Raw genomic sequence first — 17,774 nt, forward strand, 5'->3', positions numbered from 1 at the left:
AACCAAACGGTTATGGACAGTTACTATACAAGGGGGCGACATTCTTCTTGTAATTGTATTTATCTCAGTCAGTCATACTTTCAACTCCCTCGCCGCTCAATAAGAAACAATGCTAATACTTTTATTTTATTCAAACTAAATTCAATAGATATAAATAATTTTTGGAGAGATAACTGCTCTACCTTATGTAGTAAATAGGAATTTGAGGGTGTTATGAAACATACGGTTGGAAAATATAAATATATTGTTGTTAAAGAAGATGATATAATAACCAATAATTTTCTCGTATAAATAAAATGAATGCCGAAGACCAAGCAAGAAAATTTAAGGAATATAATCAATTGCTTTCAAAAGTTGTTAAACAACAGGAAGAGATAAAGAAGAAATGGAGTCGGAAAGTATCGGGTGAAGAAATATTTGAAAGAAAACAAGAGAGGTTTTTTTAAACCTCTTTTAAAATCTGCCGAACAAAAAGCGGTTTCATTTCAAAATCCAACAGTGGAATTTACTCCCCAAAAACGACAAATGTAAGAAGACCTTAGCCAAAAAACAGAGCAAGAGCTTAGAGATATAAGAGATATAAGAGCTAGAAGAGAATTAGAATATCCAAAATATGATGAAGGATTACTACTTCAAGAAATTGAAGAGGTAAATTTAACACCATGTTATGCCACAATCATAATCCCGATTATGTTGTAGCAGCCATTCAAACCAGTGATTATATAGAAGACTAAAAAACCATAACGGGTCTCATTCCATCAAAAAACAAACCAGGGGTGTTTTTTCTTGTGGAAGAACCGATATTGATATTTGGTGATGAATTGATGTTTTTAAATTCTACTCACCCAAATGTTAAATTAAACCCAAGATTAATGTTTCTTCTCACAAGCGCGGGGTATGCTAATTCAAAATATTTTGATAATCCCCTTGATATAGAAAAGGATGAAGATATGGGGTATATTGAGTTGTTAAACTCACTTGGTTATAGTGATTATAATAAAAATAAAAAGAATAAGAAATAAAAGCATATTAACGATGCTTTAGATATGCTTGGAATGGCTTCAGGCTCTGGCGTTAGTTTTCTTCCGAGTGGCTTATCACAATTAGTTAATAGATTATTACTGTTGTTAGGTAGTAAGGAGGTGGGAAACAACAATTGTTTTAATGAAACATCTGCCATTCTAGATCAGTTGATGAATATGAAAATAATTAATAAATGTCAATACAAAGATATTTTATCACATGTTAAATAAAATGAGAAACATACCTTTAAGTTTTAACTTTACAAAGAGTGATTACACGGCTTCATTGCCATACCCATTACAACTTGATCCCACAAAGGAATATGGAGCGGCGTTAGTGTCTGTGGGAACTTATAATACATTGTTTAATATCACGGGAAAAAATAACAAGTTTAGTTATAATCCAGGGAGTGGATATAAAACTATAGACGTTAAACCCGGAGCTTTCGAGATTTCTACATTAACTTCTGAAATTGGTCGTCTTATAAAAGAACAGGGAGATGAACCAAAAAATATTGTTATAGGGATTCAAACACACATCAAAATCAACCATTAAACTTAAAAATAATTATAAAATTGATTTCACGATTAATAATTCATTCAGAGAGCTATTGGGTTTCTCCTCAAAAAATATTGAAGATAATAATACGTTTGTCGGTGATAACGTCATTGATATATCCTCAGGTACAATTTCAATGTTAATTCACTGCGATTTGATTGATGGTGCTTATGACGACGGTGTGAGAACAAATACAATATTCTCATTTATCGCTTACTCGACCCCGATTGGTTATAAATTCAGTATGGAACCAACAAATCCCAACTATTTGCCCGTGTCAAGAAAAACCATTAATAAAGAACATTTTAGGATAACCGATCAAAATAATCGTCTGATTTATTTCAATGATGAAATTATAACCATCAGAATTCACCTACATACGTGAAGTTGTTCAACAAATAGATGGAACCCACCTACGTGGAGTTTTTCAAGAATTAATTGACAATATAAAACAATATAACATGGAATTTTTTTTTTTTTTAGTAAATAAAAACACGATGGTTGTTGTTTAAAAACATGAGTTGAGAAAATATAAAATCATTACGAAAGATGGAGATGGGATTGAGGAAGGTATGTATCTTTCACCGTACTATAAGGTTGAAGGTATGTTTCTTGGGAGAGGATACTATAAACCCGAGAGACAATGGGGCGTAGGACAACAATTTAGAAATAAAGGAGATGGGTTAATTGATACTCTGGTTAGATGGGTATTGGTTCAACTATTCTTAAACATAAAGATCTAATTGGTCCAGTCGCTTCTGCCGTAGGAAATGTAGTGGGTGCTGTAAAGAGTATAAAAGATGCTCAGGAGTCTCATAAATTACAGGCTCTCAAAGAACTTAAAGAAATTAAAAGGAGTAAAACCGAACTAACCCCGCAAGCACGACAAATACTAAAACAAATACTTCTCGGGTCGGATTTTCAAAAGTTTTAAATATTTTTTTATGATTCTTAAATATTGTCACGCAACTCCAATTAACATCAGAGTTGCGGATAGCCTAAACGGTCTTATTCAGAGGCAACTATCCAAACACGGATTCGGCTATGGCCGCGCGGGAGGAAGAAGGGAAATGGAGGCTGCGGCGAAAGCACTTAACTGCAGCTCCGGTCCTGTGAGAGGAAATTAACTCAAGCGGCACAGGTTTGAATGGGAAAGGAAACAAATACAAGGGTTTATTCAAGGAAAAGCAAAGACAGTGAAAAAGCACGTGTCAGCAATAAAATAAGGTAGCTAAATTGGGATCCCACACACAACAGATATCAAACACGATACAAGGGAGATCAATTAAAGAAAAGAACACGTCACGTCGTGTACAGTGTACGCGGAGCTTGGCCTTATCTTGTCTTTGTCGTCTTGGTGGCTGCCGTCCAACACCGCTCCTTCCGGCCCGATCGCACACCATGAGGTCCCTCGCTCCAAGTCCCACAAGGCCTCGCTTCAAACGCCACGCATCCCACGCAGGCTAGCGGCTCCACACGAGGTCGATTCGGACCAAAGTCCTGCCGCATCTCAAACCAACTGCTCAAAACGGACTCGGGCTCTGCACTTGAACTGCGAACTGCGCACTGCTTGGGCTCTCTGTGCTCAACTCGAACTCCTGATCCAACCTTTGGATCATCCAGCTCTACCTTTGACTCATCTGTACAGAGCACATTGTTCCAGAAGTGCTGGTCTTTGCCGAGGTGTTCATTGGCAAACTTTAGTCTTGCCCTGATGTTCTTTCTGGACAGCAAAGGTTTCCTCCTGGCACACCTCCCATGGAGATCAAATTTGTGCAGCCTCTTTCTAATGGTAGACTCGTGCACTTTGACATCAACAGTGGCAAGAGCTACCTGTAGGTCCCGGGATGACATTCCGGGATTCTTAGAGACTTCTTTCAGCATCTTGCGGTCTGCTCTCGGGCTGAACTTGGTGGGGCGGCCTGGCCTGAACAAGTTGGCAGTTGTTTGGAATCTTCTCCACTTGTAGATGATCTTCCGGACAGTCGAATGGTTGATTTCAATTTGTTTGGAGATCTTTTTAAATCCCTTCCCAGACTCATAGGCATCTATATCATTCTTTCTGAAGGACTCAGAGAGCTCTTTTGATCTTGGCATGGTGACGCCGCACACTTCAACAACAAAGATCAAACCAAACTAAATGTCTGAGGTTTAAATAAGACAGGTTCCTCCAAGATCCACTCTAACGATGTTCTAATCATTTGCACCTGAGCTGGTGCACCTGATTCTAATTTTAGGTATTTGAAGTAGTGATAAATGTAGGGGTATACTTACTTTTTCCACATGTGAAATTTGCATTTATGTTTATTTAAATTATACAATGGACTACAAAATGTAAATGTTTCATGATATTTGTTATATTATATCACCTTTATCTCTCAATATTGTTGAAATGAAGATCAAATAGCTGTATGTTGAAATATGTTGAAAAAGTCAAAACTTTACATGGGGTGTAGTTACTTTTTCACGTGACTGGAAGACATTATAAATATTTGTTTGCATGTTTTTTGCGTGTCTGTTTGTGCGTTTCTACGTTACTCTTTCACAGGCGATCTCTAGGCGTACCAACAAGAGACCACAAGTTTTGGGTGTAGGTACTTCAGAATCTGGCTTTAAGCCAGATTCTATGTATAACCACTGATTCTATAACCACTGGTCTATATAGTCATGGAGCAACTCTTCAGAATTTGTCTTTACTCCTTCAGAGGGATCAGAGCACCCTCTTGAGGTGACACATATTTCGTAAATCATGATGTAACACTCGTTGAAATCGCATGATTCTTCTGAACTCCTTCATATGATTTTGCATTCGAAACCATTAAAATAAATGTACAGCCTTATAATCTATCTATAATTCCAGTAATCTCTGTACGTCTGTACGTTTGTTTGTTTGTCTGTGACCGCTGTTTCTCGACAACTACCGGTCCGATATACTTGAAACTTGCCAGGTATATTGCTGGGGACCCGAGGATGTGCCTTTTCAAGGTTTCATATTAATCGGACAATTACTTACCAAGCTATGTCCAAAAAAAGATTCAACCTTCAGATCTCGCGAGATCTTGGAGACGGCGGCAGGGATTTTCGAAGCTCCACACGGTCTCCACGTTTTTCGAAGTTAAGTCTGTTCACAATTGTATTTTGTCGAAACTGTATTTATCTTTCGGTGTGTGAAGTTATTGTGTGCAACTTTGGTTGTTTCTCGGTGTTTATCTTTCATAAATTGATCGTCTGTTTGCCGTGTCGTGTCTTGAGGCCTTGTACAGTGTGCACTGTACAACCTTGAGGCTTTGTTTTTCTCTCAGTGGTCCGTCGTTTGTGATCCAATAACTTTCGTTCTCTGTATTCCCAGGCTTTTCACCCAGAGCCTACTTCCTTGTGTAAATCTCAACTCAAAAAAAAAAAAAAAAAAAAAAAAAAAAAAAACAACAACATTTCTTTCTCTGTTCTCATTCGTTTATTCATTCTTATTCGTTCGTTCGTTCTTCGACCACGTGTTTCTCCCCCATTTCCCCAGATAGTTTTCACTCATTAACCTTCAATGTTTACACTTTCCCCTCAAGTTATGTATTCCGTCATATTTTATAACACCTTTTTCTTCTTCTTCTTTAAAAGGCTGCTTTCGACTTGCTCACCAAATCAATTCATCCCAAAAAAAAAATCCATCTCCTATAGTGCCTTTTTTCTACATTCCCTAAACTCTCCTGCACTCCATCCTCCATCCAGCGTCCTTCAACGTATTTTTAACTCGAAGGTCACAAGAAACTCATTTTGCAATAAATGTTCGTTTCCCATAAATCGTACACTTTCAAAAATCCAATCTCACCCCTCCCCTCCAAATCTTCCCCATAACCCCTCCCCTCCAAATCTTCCCCATCACCCCTCCCCTCCAAATCTTCCCCATCACCCATCCCTTTCAAATCTCCCCCCTTGCCCCCTCCCTCCTAAACTACCCCCTCACCCCTCCCCGCCAAGACGCCCCCTCGCCCCTCCCCTCCTAGACTCCTGCCTCACCCCTCCCCTCCAAATCTCCCCCATATCCCATCCCTTTCAAATCCCTCCCCTTGTCCCTTCCCTCCCAAACTCCCCCCTCACCCCTCCCCTTCAAATCTCCCCACCCTCATTGCTTCTCAATTTCCCCCCTCTCACTCCCCCTCCTCAAAGCGTCCTCCCCGCTTCTTCCCCCTTCAAACTCTCACCTCCATCTCCCCCAACCTTCTGCCTCGCTCTTCCCCCTCCTCAAATAACACCTCATTGTGGCTCACCCAATCACCATCAAACCTTTTGTCCGCCCCATCCTTCCCTTTCTCCGAGCTATTCTGAAATCTCTGACACACCTTCAACAGCTCTCCCTACCTCTTCCACCTCTTCCACATCTTACCCTACCCCTCCTCCCCCCTGTTCTGTATCTGATGCTCCCCCTTCCTCTTCATTAACGGTATGGACCTCAAACATCCGGGGCCTTCGTTCAAACTTAACTGATCTCTCCATACAGGTTGCTTCTGTCAAACCAGACGTGATCTGCTTAACAGAAACTTTCCTCCTTTATGATGTCTCTGATTCCATAGTATCTCTCCCGGGCTACTCCCTCCTCCGGTATGATAGACCTGAGCCTCGTCCTGGAGGCGGGGTTGCTATCTTTATCAAAAACTCTCTTCCTCACTCGCCCTGCACTGCACTCTCTCCACCTCACCCCCAGGAATACCTCTGGCTACGGCTTCCCCTTCGCTCCCACCTCTTGTTCATATGTGTGTTGTACCGTCCACCAAACAGTGATGACTCCATCTACATCTCGCTGTCTGATGATATGGACCAACTTCTATCTACTCATCCCAACTCTCTCTTCCTCATATGTGGTGATTTCAACTGTCATCATGCCAGTTGGCTGGGTGTGGGTACCTCTCTCACCAGCCATGGTTCCTCAGCAAAGGACTTCTGCGACTCACTGGGACTGACACAATCTGTCAATTTCCCGACCCGGATCTCAGTCAACGGAACATCTTCTCTTCTGGACTTGGTTATGACTAACTTCCCTGAAAATGTCTGCTGCTCTTCTTCTGCTCCGATCGGATCATCTGATCATGTCCTTGTTAAAGTGGACATCTCTCTGACCATCCTCAGGGAGCCTGCTCAGCGTCGACGAGTCTGGCATTTCACTCAGGCCAACTGGCACGGTCTTCAAGCAGCCATCAATCATCTGGACTGGTCTCCCATCTCTACCACCTCTGACATCAACTCATCCTGGGAATTCTTCCAAAGTAAATTGCTCTCTCTCATGCACAGATTTATCCCATCTCGTCTTCAGTTGTCATACCCTTCCTCCCGTCCATGGTACACGGAATCTTGTGGTGAGGCTGTTGCCCAGAAACAACTTGCCTTCGTCTCCTGGAAAGCAAATCCAACGGAAGGAAATCTCATTTCCTTTCACAAAGCCCGAAACAAGTGTGTGTCCACCCTCAGGAGAGCCAGGAAACAATATCTCTCCGTTCTCAAGACCGAACTCTCTTATCTGTCTCCCTCTTCCAAATCCTGGTGGCGTCTGGTCAAATCCGTTTCTGGTGTTTGTTCCCCCTCCATCCCCTCCCTTACCTCAAACGGCTACACAGCTGACTCCGCACGTGAAAAAGCTGAATGCCTCAACTCTGTGTTTGCCTCTAAATCTTGTGTCCCAAACCCATCCCTCTCTGTACCCACCATACCCAGTCGTACCCTGCTGCTCCTGGACTCCGTGTCCTTTCCTCCTGACAAGGTGGAAAAGTTTCTGTCAACCCTCGACTCTGATTCTGCAACTGGACCCGACGGCATCAGCCCACGGGTCCTAAAATCCTGCTCTGCTGCTCTATCTCACCCTCTCTCTGTTCTCTTCAACCTCTCTTTTGCTCAAGGTCAACTGCCATCTGCTTGGAAATCAGCCAACATCACCGCTTTGCACAAAAAAGGTGCAAAAACAGATCCTAGCAACTACAGACCAATCAGCCTTCTCCCAATTATCAGCAAAGTCATGGAATCCATCATTGCTTCGGATATGAAATCTTTCCTCTTCTCCAATGGCTTGATCTCTGATCATCAATTTGGTTTCAGACCAGGTCACTCTACTCTGGACATGCTGCTTCTGCTGTCTCAACAATGGATGGAGGTCCTCAATGCCAAACAGGAAATTAGATCTGTCTCCCTCGACATATCACGTGCCTTCGACACGGTCTGGCACCCCGCTCTGCTCACCAAACTCTCCTCCTTTGGTATCCATGGAAATCTCCACGCATGGCTGGCGGACTTCCTCTCTAGTCGTCGTCAACGTGTGGCCCTGAATGGGTTTCTCTCATCTCCTCTTCCTGTTCAGGCTGGAGTTCCCCAAGGCAGTGTTCTGGGCCCCGTGCTTTTTCTGGTCTTCATCAATGATCTCTCTGACTCTCTCGAAAATCCTCTCTATCTCTTTGCTGATGACTCCACTCTCTGCCGCTCCATTCCTCTTCCCTCAGATCGGCAGTCTGCTGCCTCCTCACTCTCTGAAGACCTGGACAAAATCACAGACTGGTCAAACAAGTGGAACATGTCTTTCAATCCTGACAAATCTCACACTCTTACTATGTCTCTCCGAAAAGATCGACTGGACAACCCTCCCATCTACTTTCTCAACAATCCTCTCCAAGAAGTTCTGTCGCTCAAGATTTTGGGTCTCACTATCTGCCATGATCTTTCTTGGGAAAACCACATTTCCAAGCTGGCCTCCAAAGCCAGTCGCCGACTGGGCATCCTCCGTCGTGCGAAGTCCTTCCTCGGCACACCTGAGCTCCTCACCACATACAAGGCTTTCATCCGCAGCTCAATGGAATACTGTTCTCCCCTATGGGCCGGTGCTCCTGCCTCACACCTAGCTCGGCTTCACGCTGTTGAAACCAAAGCTTTCAGAATTATTGGAATCTCCCGCGATGAAGCTATCTCTGAGGGCCTTTCACTCACTCACCGCAGGCAGGTAGGTGGTCTTTCTGTCTTCTACCGACTCCTCTCCGGCCTTGCACCCCCAGCTCTCTCTGTGCTCTGTCCCCCAAATATTCCTACAGGTCGCACAAGATCTGCCAGCAACCCTCTGATGGTTAAACTGCCGAAATCTCGGCTCTCCGCTCACCTTCACTCTTTCATTCCTCTTTTCTCCCGCCTCTGGAACAAACTACCTCACTCCCTTCAATCCCACTCCTCCCTCCAGGTCTTTAAAACAGCTGTTCACCACCATCTCTTATCTTCCCCCATCCAAAACCTTGATCTTTTCTACCCCCGCTAATTCACCCCAGATCCACCTTGTTTGAAATTCCAACTTCTTTCCTGGAAGTCCTGGCAGTGTCCATATGTTTTATACCTCTCCCACTGCCCCCTTCCCACGCCCCCCCCCCCCCCCAAAGCCCTCGCCCTCTCTCAGATCTCTCGATGTCTCCATGTCTCTCGGTCCCTGCTCTCAAATGTTGTGTTTGTGTCCTTCCCCCTCTCTCCCCATCTTGTCTACCGCTCCCTATGTTATATGTTTTATGTGTCGGTTTGTCTTTCTGTGTGATTAATGTTCGCTCTTTCACGAGCCTCGATCTTGTATACAAAAAAAAAAAAAAAAAAAAAAAAAAAAAAAACCAATCAGAGAGCAGCGAACGATCGCGTGTGCCGAACGTGGAGGACACACTCTGCCTCGGATGGCACATTTGAGAGCGTATTCATTTATTTCACGTTTGCAAACTATGTTGGCGTTAAACTATGTTTTAAAACTAATAAAACCGAATTTGCGATTCATTCGCTTTCCTGCGCGTTTGTGCACGCGATGGCGATTTCTTTACCAAACTCCGGAAGCCGTTCGCTTTGGACCAAACCATTGCATGTAAATAGAGGGGGGGGGATTGTCACCGTACTCGCAAGCCGTTCGCTTTGGACCAAACCATTTCATGTAAATAGAGGGGGGGGATATAATTTTAGATATAGATATAGTACGGGCAATGCCCTAGTATCACTAATTTGACTAAAATGTGTGGATAATTATGATAGAATTTGACCACGTGACAAATCCAAATCCGTCCACAAATAAAGACAGTTTTAATGGAACTGTCTTAACTTTTGCAACGAAAAAATCATCTTCCCTTTTAAAACCTCCATCAAAAGCCCTTAGCATCAGAGAGGTTTTTACTTACATCGAGCAGGGTCGTTTCAGGGTGAGGACAGCTCGTTTTTCTTCTGTTGAGATTCAGCCCACTAAATGAACAAACTTTGAAGGCATGGTTGATGTCAAAACAGCAAGCAAGGATGAAAAAGAACAAGAACAAAGACTTATCCATCTTTTTCTGGCGAGTAAAAACAGTCTCCAAACTGTAGAAACTGCAGACTCAAAGGGTTACACAAACAGTGAGGTCTAACCTGGTCCTTATATAGCACCTCTCAACACTTTTTGTCCTCTCAACATTTTTTGACCTCTCAACACTTTTATTGTCTGAGGTGTGGCTTTGCTGATGAAAGATGCTGACACCTGCTTTCTTGCAGGGAGTACATTGTGAACGAGAACAGCACGGGCAGAGCACATACATCCGCCAGCCTGTACAGTTTGTTTTGTATCCCACTGATGGGCCTGATCCGGATTCTGATCGTCACCAAAATTGAATCGGCTTGTTCTTGTCTTCTAATCATCTCGTCCACCAAGTTTCGCCTAAATCCGTCCACAACTTTTTGAGATATCATGCTATATATAGTTTTTGGCCCTATCTTCCAATTGTGAAACATCACTTAAAGCATTCTACTGGCCGGATCCGAATCCAGATCTTCACCAAAATGTAATCATTTCGTCCTTGTCACATACACGACCTCAACGAAAATTTTCGTCTCAGTCTATCCACAACATTTTGAGATATCTTGTTCACAGGCAGACAGACAAACAGACAGGGGTGATAACATAACCTCCATCCACCTTTGGTGGCTGAGGTAAAAAATAACAGCCTTTCAAACAGTGCTCCTTTCATGCAAAAACAAAATTACACCTTAAACATTTATTTTACAACATGTTTTGTTCCTTCCTAAATCAAGAAGGAAGCATTTTTTTCCGGTTGAACAAGCACACACTTGTTGCAAGAAGGAAAGGGCATTTTTGTTCAAAGGACATTCTCTACTGTTATGTATTACCTCCCCAAACCCCGGTTACGGTGCACCTCAGAGTCTGGAGCGGCACACGGCAGAAAGATTTATTATTTTGCGCTTTCTAATAAACCTTGGTAAAACCACACCAATGTAATTGTAGAACAAAACAAGTCATTGCATGAAGAACTCTCACATACACAATAATAACACTGTTAAATAAACGACAATGAAAATGTCACTTGCATCAAATGAACAATACATATGATGGTACCATCATTCCCCAATGCTCTCGAAGCAATTAACTCAGGATACGCCAACCGTGAGTAGAATGTAACATTCCCCAAAATCCGTGCACGAATCTCCACGTGGGGTGAAGCTCGAGTTCGTGTAGAACGGCAAAACAACAGGCAGGTTTTGGCGCGCCTGTGGATTAAGAGTTACGAGCTGAGAGGTCGATATGGGAATTGAGCCCAAAGGTAAACCAACGGCATTCAACACGATGAGGTCGATATGGAAATCCCAAAAGCAAAACAAGATGCACCAAGTGGACAGCCTCTTCTTCTTCGAGGACTGAATGGCGTACAGGCCAGTAATGGAGGTGCTTGATTTCTCCAACAATGACTCACACTTGGTGATAAAACCTGAGACGCAGGTTTAATTGCACTCGCAATATATGACGATGTCGCGCAATCCCTTTCATGGGAAACCTCAACTCATTCGCGACCAATATAGAAAAACAAGTCCGCTCGCAGCCTTGAGGTGACTCACAGCTCTCTCGTCCTCTCTTTGCCCATCTCGATCTCTCCACTTCCGGTCTCTTTGCCGCGTTTTCCTTTTTCCTTCACAAACATTTATTTTTACCTTTTACTAAAGTCATCTCCATTTCACACAAAAATCTTAACAACAATATTACCTGAAACTAAAAATCTGACAAGTATATAATAACAACAAACGCGGAAGTGATGGATCCGTAACACTACCCTCGAGAGTTGATATGGTGAATAACTGGTTAAAGTTGAAGTGACAAAAGTCTCATTCAAAACAACTTAATAACAGGTGAAATTGATCTCTTTTTTTATACATTTTAATAAGAAGTGAAATTGATCTCTCTTTTTCAACAATTTATTTGCAGGTGAAATTGATCTCTCTTTTTCAACAATTTATTAACAGGTGAAATTGATCTCTCTTTTTAAACATTTTAATAACAGGTGAAATTGATCTCTCTTTTTCAACAATTTAATAACAGGTGAAATTGATCTCTCTTTTTAAACAATTTAATAACAGATGAAATTGATCTCTCTTTTTAAACATTTTAATTACTGATGAAATTTATCTCGCTTTTTAAACGATTTAATAACAGGTGAAATCGATAAAAAAAAAGTAAAGGTTTGTGAAGGAAAAAGGAAAACGCGGCAAAGAGACTGGAAGAAGAGGATCGAGATGGGCACAGAGATGAGTAGATGGCCATGATAGAGATACAGCCGTTAATCGCGTCGAGGCTGCGAGCAGACCTTTTTGATATTGTTTGTGGATGAGTTGAAGCTTCCCCGGGGAGGGATTGCCCGTGACATCATCCTATATTGCAATTGCAATTAAACCTGCGGCAGGTTTTTATCACCAATAGTGAGTTATTGTTGGAGAGAAATCAAGCGCCTCTTTTTCAGGCCTATACACCATTTTGTCTTCGAAGAAGAAGAGGCTGTCAGTTTGGTTCATCTTGTTTTGTCATTGGGATTCCCATATCAACATCTCCGTGTGGATTGCGTTGGTTTCCATGTCGGCTCAATTCCCATATCGACCTCTCACCTCGTAACTCTTCCTCCACAGCCACGACAATACCTGCCTGCTGTTCTCGTCTTTTTTCTTTCTCGTCTTTCCACTTTTCAATAGCGATCAATGCCCCTGGACAACAGGCAAGCAACCATATATTGGTAATAATAGCGCATGTTTTGATGCGCCTAATGGCCTCCTCGTGCACTACACTTCCTTACAAGGGAACTTCTGTGTTTTGCCAGAAGACTAAATAGAGTTTGTGTGGTGTAAAGGGTGTAAAGGGTATGTTCCAATTATAGTGAGGGTCTGAGGGGTCGAAAGTGTCTCAAAAGTGTCAAAGTGGAATAAAGGTCTCAAGCTCTAAATAGTAAAGGGTCCAAGCAATGGAAAGCTGTGTAACAGGTCTGAAGTGTTTGAGTTGGAAGGTGCCTAAAGAGTATTGAGGTCAAAAGGAATTCGATGGACTTGAGGGCTGTAAAAGTCTAAAGGGTCTTGGAGTTTAAAAAGGGGTCTAAAGGATGAAGATGTCTTAAAGATAAAAGGGATCTATGTGGTTGTAGGGTCTAACAGGATCTTAAGAGTCTTAATTGTCTTGGCTCAAAGATTGCAGACCCTTGGCAGGACTTGTTTTGTGTATATATGAATATATGAATGAATGATCGTTTTAAGGCAATTTTCCCCGCTAGAGCGGGGTATTTGTGTGTGATGTATTTTATTTGGCAAAAAAATGGAAGTATGTGCTAAATGAGAGGTTGCTGATTGCAAATGAAAGGTCTAAATGGTCCAGTTGTAAATGTGTAAAGGACAAAGATCTGAGAAGGTTTAATGGTCTAAATGGGTCTGAAGGGTCGAAATAGTCTTAAAAGATTGAAGGCGTCTGAAGAGTATGATTTAAGGTCTGAAGGTTTGGAACTATCTGAAGGGATATAAACAGTCATAATTCTCCAAAAAGGATCGAAAGGTCAAAGGGGTCTACCGGGTCTAATGTGAAGTGAAGGTCAAACTGTGAATGTCGAATGGTCAAAATGGTGGAAAGGAGTCTGAGGGTCTTATTCGTCTAAGGGTTCTAAAGGGTGTCATGGGGTCTGTGGGGTATTATGAGTCAAAATGGTCAAATGGGTCTAAAAGGTCTTTGTGGTCTAAATGGTCTTTGGGTGGTCTTTTGTGTCTTTTTGGTCCTCTGGGTCTTTGGGGTTTTTTAAGGTATGTTGGGTCTTCTGGGTCTTTAAGAGTCTTTTGAGTCCTCTGGGTCTTCAGGGTCTTTTGGGTCTTTAAGGTGCTTAAAGAGTCTTTAGGTTATATAGGGTCGACTGTAATTAATACACATACTAATGTTTTGTGCGGACAAACAGACAAACCAGGAAGCCGTTCCAGAAAATATGATTTTTGAGAAAGTTTTCATTTTCAATCCAACATGACCCCGAACCATGTGACCAATGACGTCATCAATTTAATTCTGCCAAGCTATGCTTGTGTATATCATGTTCAAGAAATTTAAAACTCCTTGGATCAAGCATTCTACTTGTCTAATTATGACGTCATAATGAGGCACTGATGATATCATCATGATTATATGTTGTTCACCATGGGGAGTACTTGACAATGAGGCATATTTCCTTTTTTCAATAAAGCGGTTTTGGAGATATAGAAGTGCAAAGTTTTTCAGGTGTTCCAAAATGGCGCCCGTACCACACGACCTATGACGTCATAAAGACTCGATCATTTGATTAATCAATGAATCAAAAATACCCTTCACAGCCAAATCACTTGGTCACTGTCCCAATTAGTCCTGCAGGGAAGCAACGGGTAGGATCCGCCAGAAAATAACAATACGAGTTCCGTTGCAATGAACTTCGATGCTTGAGGAGGCCATCTTCAAAACCTGCACTTACGCACTTACTAACGCACTCCCATCTTATGGTTGTTAGAAATGGCATTGCCATCATATTTCATCTTTTGAAATTCTGATCATAAAGCAAGGAAGCAGCACATACCATTTTAAAGTATTTGGTGTGACTCGGCCGGGGTTTGAACCACCGACCTCCCAGATTCACAATGGACTATTAAACCATTACGTCACTGAATCTGGGGTAATTGTGATGTTGTGATACTTTCCCTACTTCATTTACAAAGAACCACTTCTGACTCGTTTTGGAAAATTGGACAAAAACCTTCACTGTGTTGAAATTCTTTAAGTTTTAATGAACATTCACCAAAAAACTGCGTGAGGTTTTCAAACATTGCACCATCATAAAATAAATGGCGACCAATTTAGTTTTGTTTTTTCATGGAAGAAGTCCTTCAAGGGACTGACAACTCAGCTGTGTGAGCTTTATCCATCATTTCTCTTGGGAAATCATTTACATTGTTCTGCTGAACTATGTGTCTGTAAATGGTGTTCCCAATTGCAGCTCTTCTTCGTGCACATCTGCTCAATTTTGCAGGATATCATGTGACCCGTGGCTGCTTGCAAACACCTAAAATGGTGCAGATTCTGTAAATTATTCTGGAAGAATGACAATAGCATGGCATGTGTCCACAAATGATTTCTTCTTCGAGTTCATCGCCTTCACACATTTACGAGGAGAGATTAAATGAAGCCATATTTAAATCGACAGCAGATGAGCAAATTCAAACACAATATTCATCTGTTTAATCAGTTTTATTTGCAGAAACAAGACATTCATGCAAGAGCATTACACAAAGAGTATAGGATGAGCAAGCAAATCAGAAGAAGAATGATAAAAGGTTAATTGACGTGCATAATATGAAGAATTTGTCAAAAGACTGCCCCATTATTTCACTGATGAACCCAACAGAATACCATCTCCCAATTATTCAATAAATCATTCATATAATTATGTTAAGCATAGCATTCGCACAGAGACAACATTAGCAGAAATGCTGAATGATCACACATTTGTTTGATGCTAACCGCCAATTTTATTTGCATACCCGCCGCCAATTTTATTTGCATACCCGCCGCCAATTTTATTTGCATACCCGCCGCCAATTTTATTTGCATACCCGCCGCCAATTTTATTTGCATACCCGCCGCCAATTTTATTTGCATACCCGCCGCCAATTTTATTTGCATACCCGCCGCCAATTTTATTTGCATACCCGCCGCCAATTTCTATTGAATGCCGTGGGGTGGTGGCTCCAGGTCCAATTCGATAGGGTAATGGTCCATGATACACAGGCCCTGTGGGAGTGTGAGCAAGAGGAATGCATTAGTAAGGTTACTGTCAACATGTCATCATAAACATTTCAAACCTCATCTTTTCCAAAGCAACCTGTTGACTTGTGAGATAACATCTATTGTTGAGAATTTTACACTCTTCTCTGAGTATTTCTCATCACAAACAAACATTGATCATCTTATGTGTTTACGATGGACATTTATCTCCGGCTGAAATTTTGGTCCAGGTTCATTGAACCCTCAGTTACAATGGGGAAAAAGTGTAATCTTAAAACAGAGATTTCCATTAACTGGGATAACCCAAAAAATAGTTGTGTCCATGGAACACACACAACTGTATTAGTTGTAAACCTGATAATTCTAAATCAAGTAAAAATACAACATTTTCATCCTTTGAGGCCATGTAAAACCCGATTGGTGTACTTCTGCGGATTGTATGGAACGCCAGGTATAACCAAGTACAAAACTATGAACCGTCAATATCAAACTTCACGATGAATAATTATTCATAGATTTATAATCGGTATGTTTAGAATCTCCCACCGGTGGCAGGTATACACTGCATCATACCTCCTCCTGACTGAGAGAGTAATTGATCAAAAAGTTGAAAGGTTTTGCTGATCCAGGTACAACAGCATTTTGTACTTGCGTTCCAAAAGCAACAAATCTGTAAGTTGGATAACACGTGAGTATTATGTCTCAGAAATGAAGGGGAAATGTGGGGGCAATAAACCCTTACACACAGAGGAGGGCAAAGAGGATGATGGGGACGGGAGTCAAAAGGAGGCTTGCGATATACCAGGAATAGCGACATGGTGTGTCCCGGAAATAACTGGTCACATGGGTCATGGGCACCATTTGGTATACATTGACTGCTCATTCAATGAAAACACGACAGCTGATCGTTATTTTTACATTAAAAAAAAGGAAAAACCTTGAGGGATGACATCGCACAAAACAACCAAACAAGGAAGGAATGACACCACAATACAACACCACAATGCTCTTATGGATGACCATATTTTGACATTTTGCTTTTGTTGTGGGATTGTGATGGAATACAGTTTCCCTTGTTTCCAATAAGTGATACTCATTTTGCCAACCTCAGAAGGATGACAGGCTGAGTCAACCCACCTGGTGTTATTGAATAGCATGACAGGGGTTTGAACTCAAGACCCTAAGATCTTCAGCCAGCCACCTGACCCGTAGAGCCAACACCAGGCCTGCGTATAACAGCTGAAGGTATGTCATTGTTGCAGGAAAAGGAACCAAAAGGAAATAGGTTGAGACCAAGAGATAAAAAGGAAAGGGAGTAGGGGTAGGTCATGTTTAAAGAATCAGCACAGAGTGTGGACGGGAGAACTGCAATTTTGCCATTTTTGTGAATGTTGAAACAATATTCCCAAATAGTATCATCATAAAGTATTGTAGGTGCTCATACTATATAATGTCCCAATGCAATTGAGGAATAGCAAACAAACCGGTCATTTGCGTAGTTGATATCCGGTTTCACCATTGTGTCCATTTCGCCATCAATAAGCCATTGGAATTTGCCATAATTGTTTATTCTTGGCTCCTGTGTATCCAGATATTTTGCGATGGTGGAAAAGTCTCCAAGAAACATGACATTCTGTATGTAGAAGAAATAGAAAAAGGTCACATTATCTCTTTGAATCCTCCATCACCAGAATTATATATTTAATTTCCATCCTTCTTTCCAGTTTAAGGATTGAGGGATGTCTGATCGTAGTTGTGAAAATTTATTTGAATCCAAGAAACTCCTTTCATGACAGCAATAATGGCGTTTGCTTGTTGGATCCTTAAAACAAGGAATGCCTCCAAACACAAGTACGTATTCAAGCCGAGTCTTTACAACATGGGTATTAAACTTTATGGAGCACGTCTCAAAGTTTTGTCAAAGATTAAAGGAACAATATTTGATTATAACCTCTTGAATTTATAGTTGTGATAAAAATATTTCAAGAGTCCGAGAGTATGTAGAATGGCTATTCAATTTGCAAGAGGACAGCTGCCCAAGTGATAAAAACGAGTTATATATTGTTCTTACCTTGTTGGGCCAATGCTCTTCAACTGCATCAAACATATCAAAAATTTCATCAAC

At 41.5% G+C, this 17,774-nt stretch overlaps 1 protein-coding gene across 1 annotated transcript; it reads right to left on the reverse strand.

Annotated features, from left to right (window-relative positions):
• Positions 1-15,570: 15,570 nt before the first annotated feature.
• LOC144890929 (deoxyribonuclease-1-like) lies at positions 15,571-17,756 on the reverse strand. Its single transcript, XM_078772823.1, has 4 exons — positions 17,721-17,756; positions 17,134-17,282; positions 16,223-16,319; positions 15,571-15,655 (listed from the first exon to the last, which is right to left on the reverse strand). The coding sequence occupies exons 1-4, from the start codon at positions 17,754-17,756 to the stop codon at positions 15,587-15,589; spliced, it is 351 nt and encodes a 116-aa protein (XP_078628949.1). The 3' UTR covers positions 15,571-15,586.
• Positions 17,757-17,774: the final 18 nt, after the last annotated feature.

The sequence above is a fragment of the Myxine glutinosa genome, chromosome 2 (assembly GCF_964187855.1).
Source record: "Myxine glutinosa chromosome 2, kmMyxGlut1.1, whole genome shotgun sequence".
Lineage (NCBI taxonomy): Eukaryota > Metazoa > Chordata > Myxini > Myxiniformes > Myxinidae > Myxine > Myxine glutinosa.

Excerpts from the sequence above, each read along its gene's own strand:
- LOC144890929 (XM_078772823.1), bottom strand. The coding sequence starts at position 17,756 with ATGTTTGATGCAGTTGAAGAGCATTGGCCCAACAAG. Across the intron at positions 17,283-17,720 it reads AAGAGCATTGGCCCAACAAG|AATGTCATGTTTCTTGGAGA; the intron begins GTAAGAACAATA and ends TTCTACATACAG. Across the intron at positions 16,320-17,133 it reads ATCAACTACGCAAATGACCG|ATTTGTTGCTTTTGGAACGC; the intron begins GTTTGTTTGCTA and ends TCCAACTTACAG.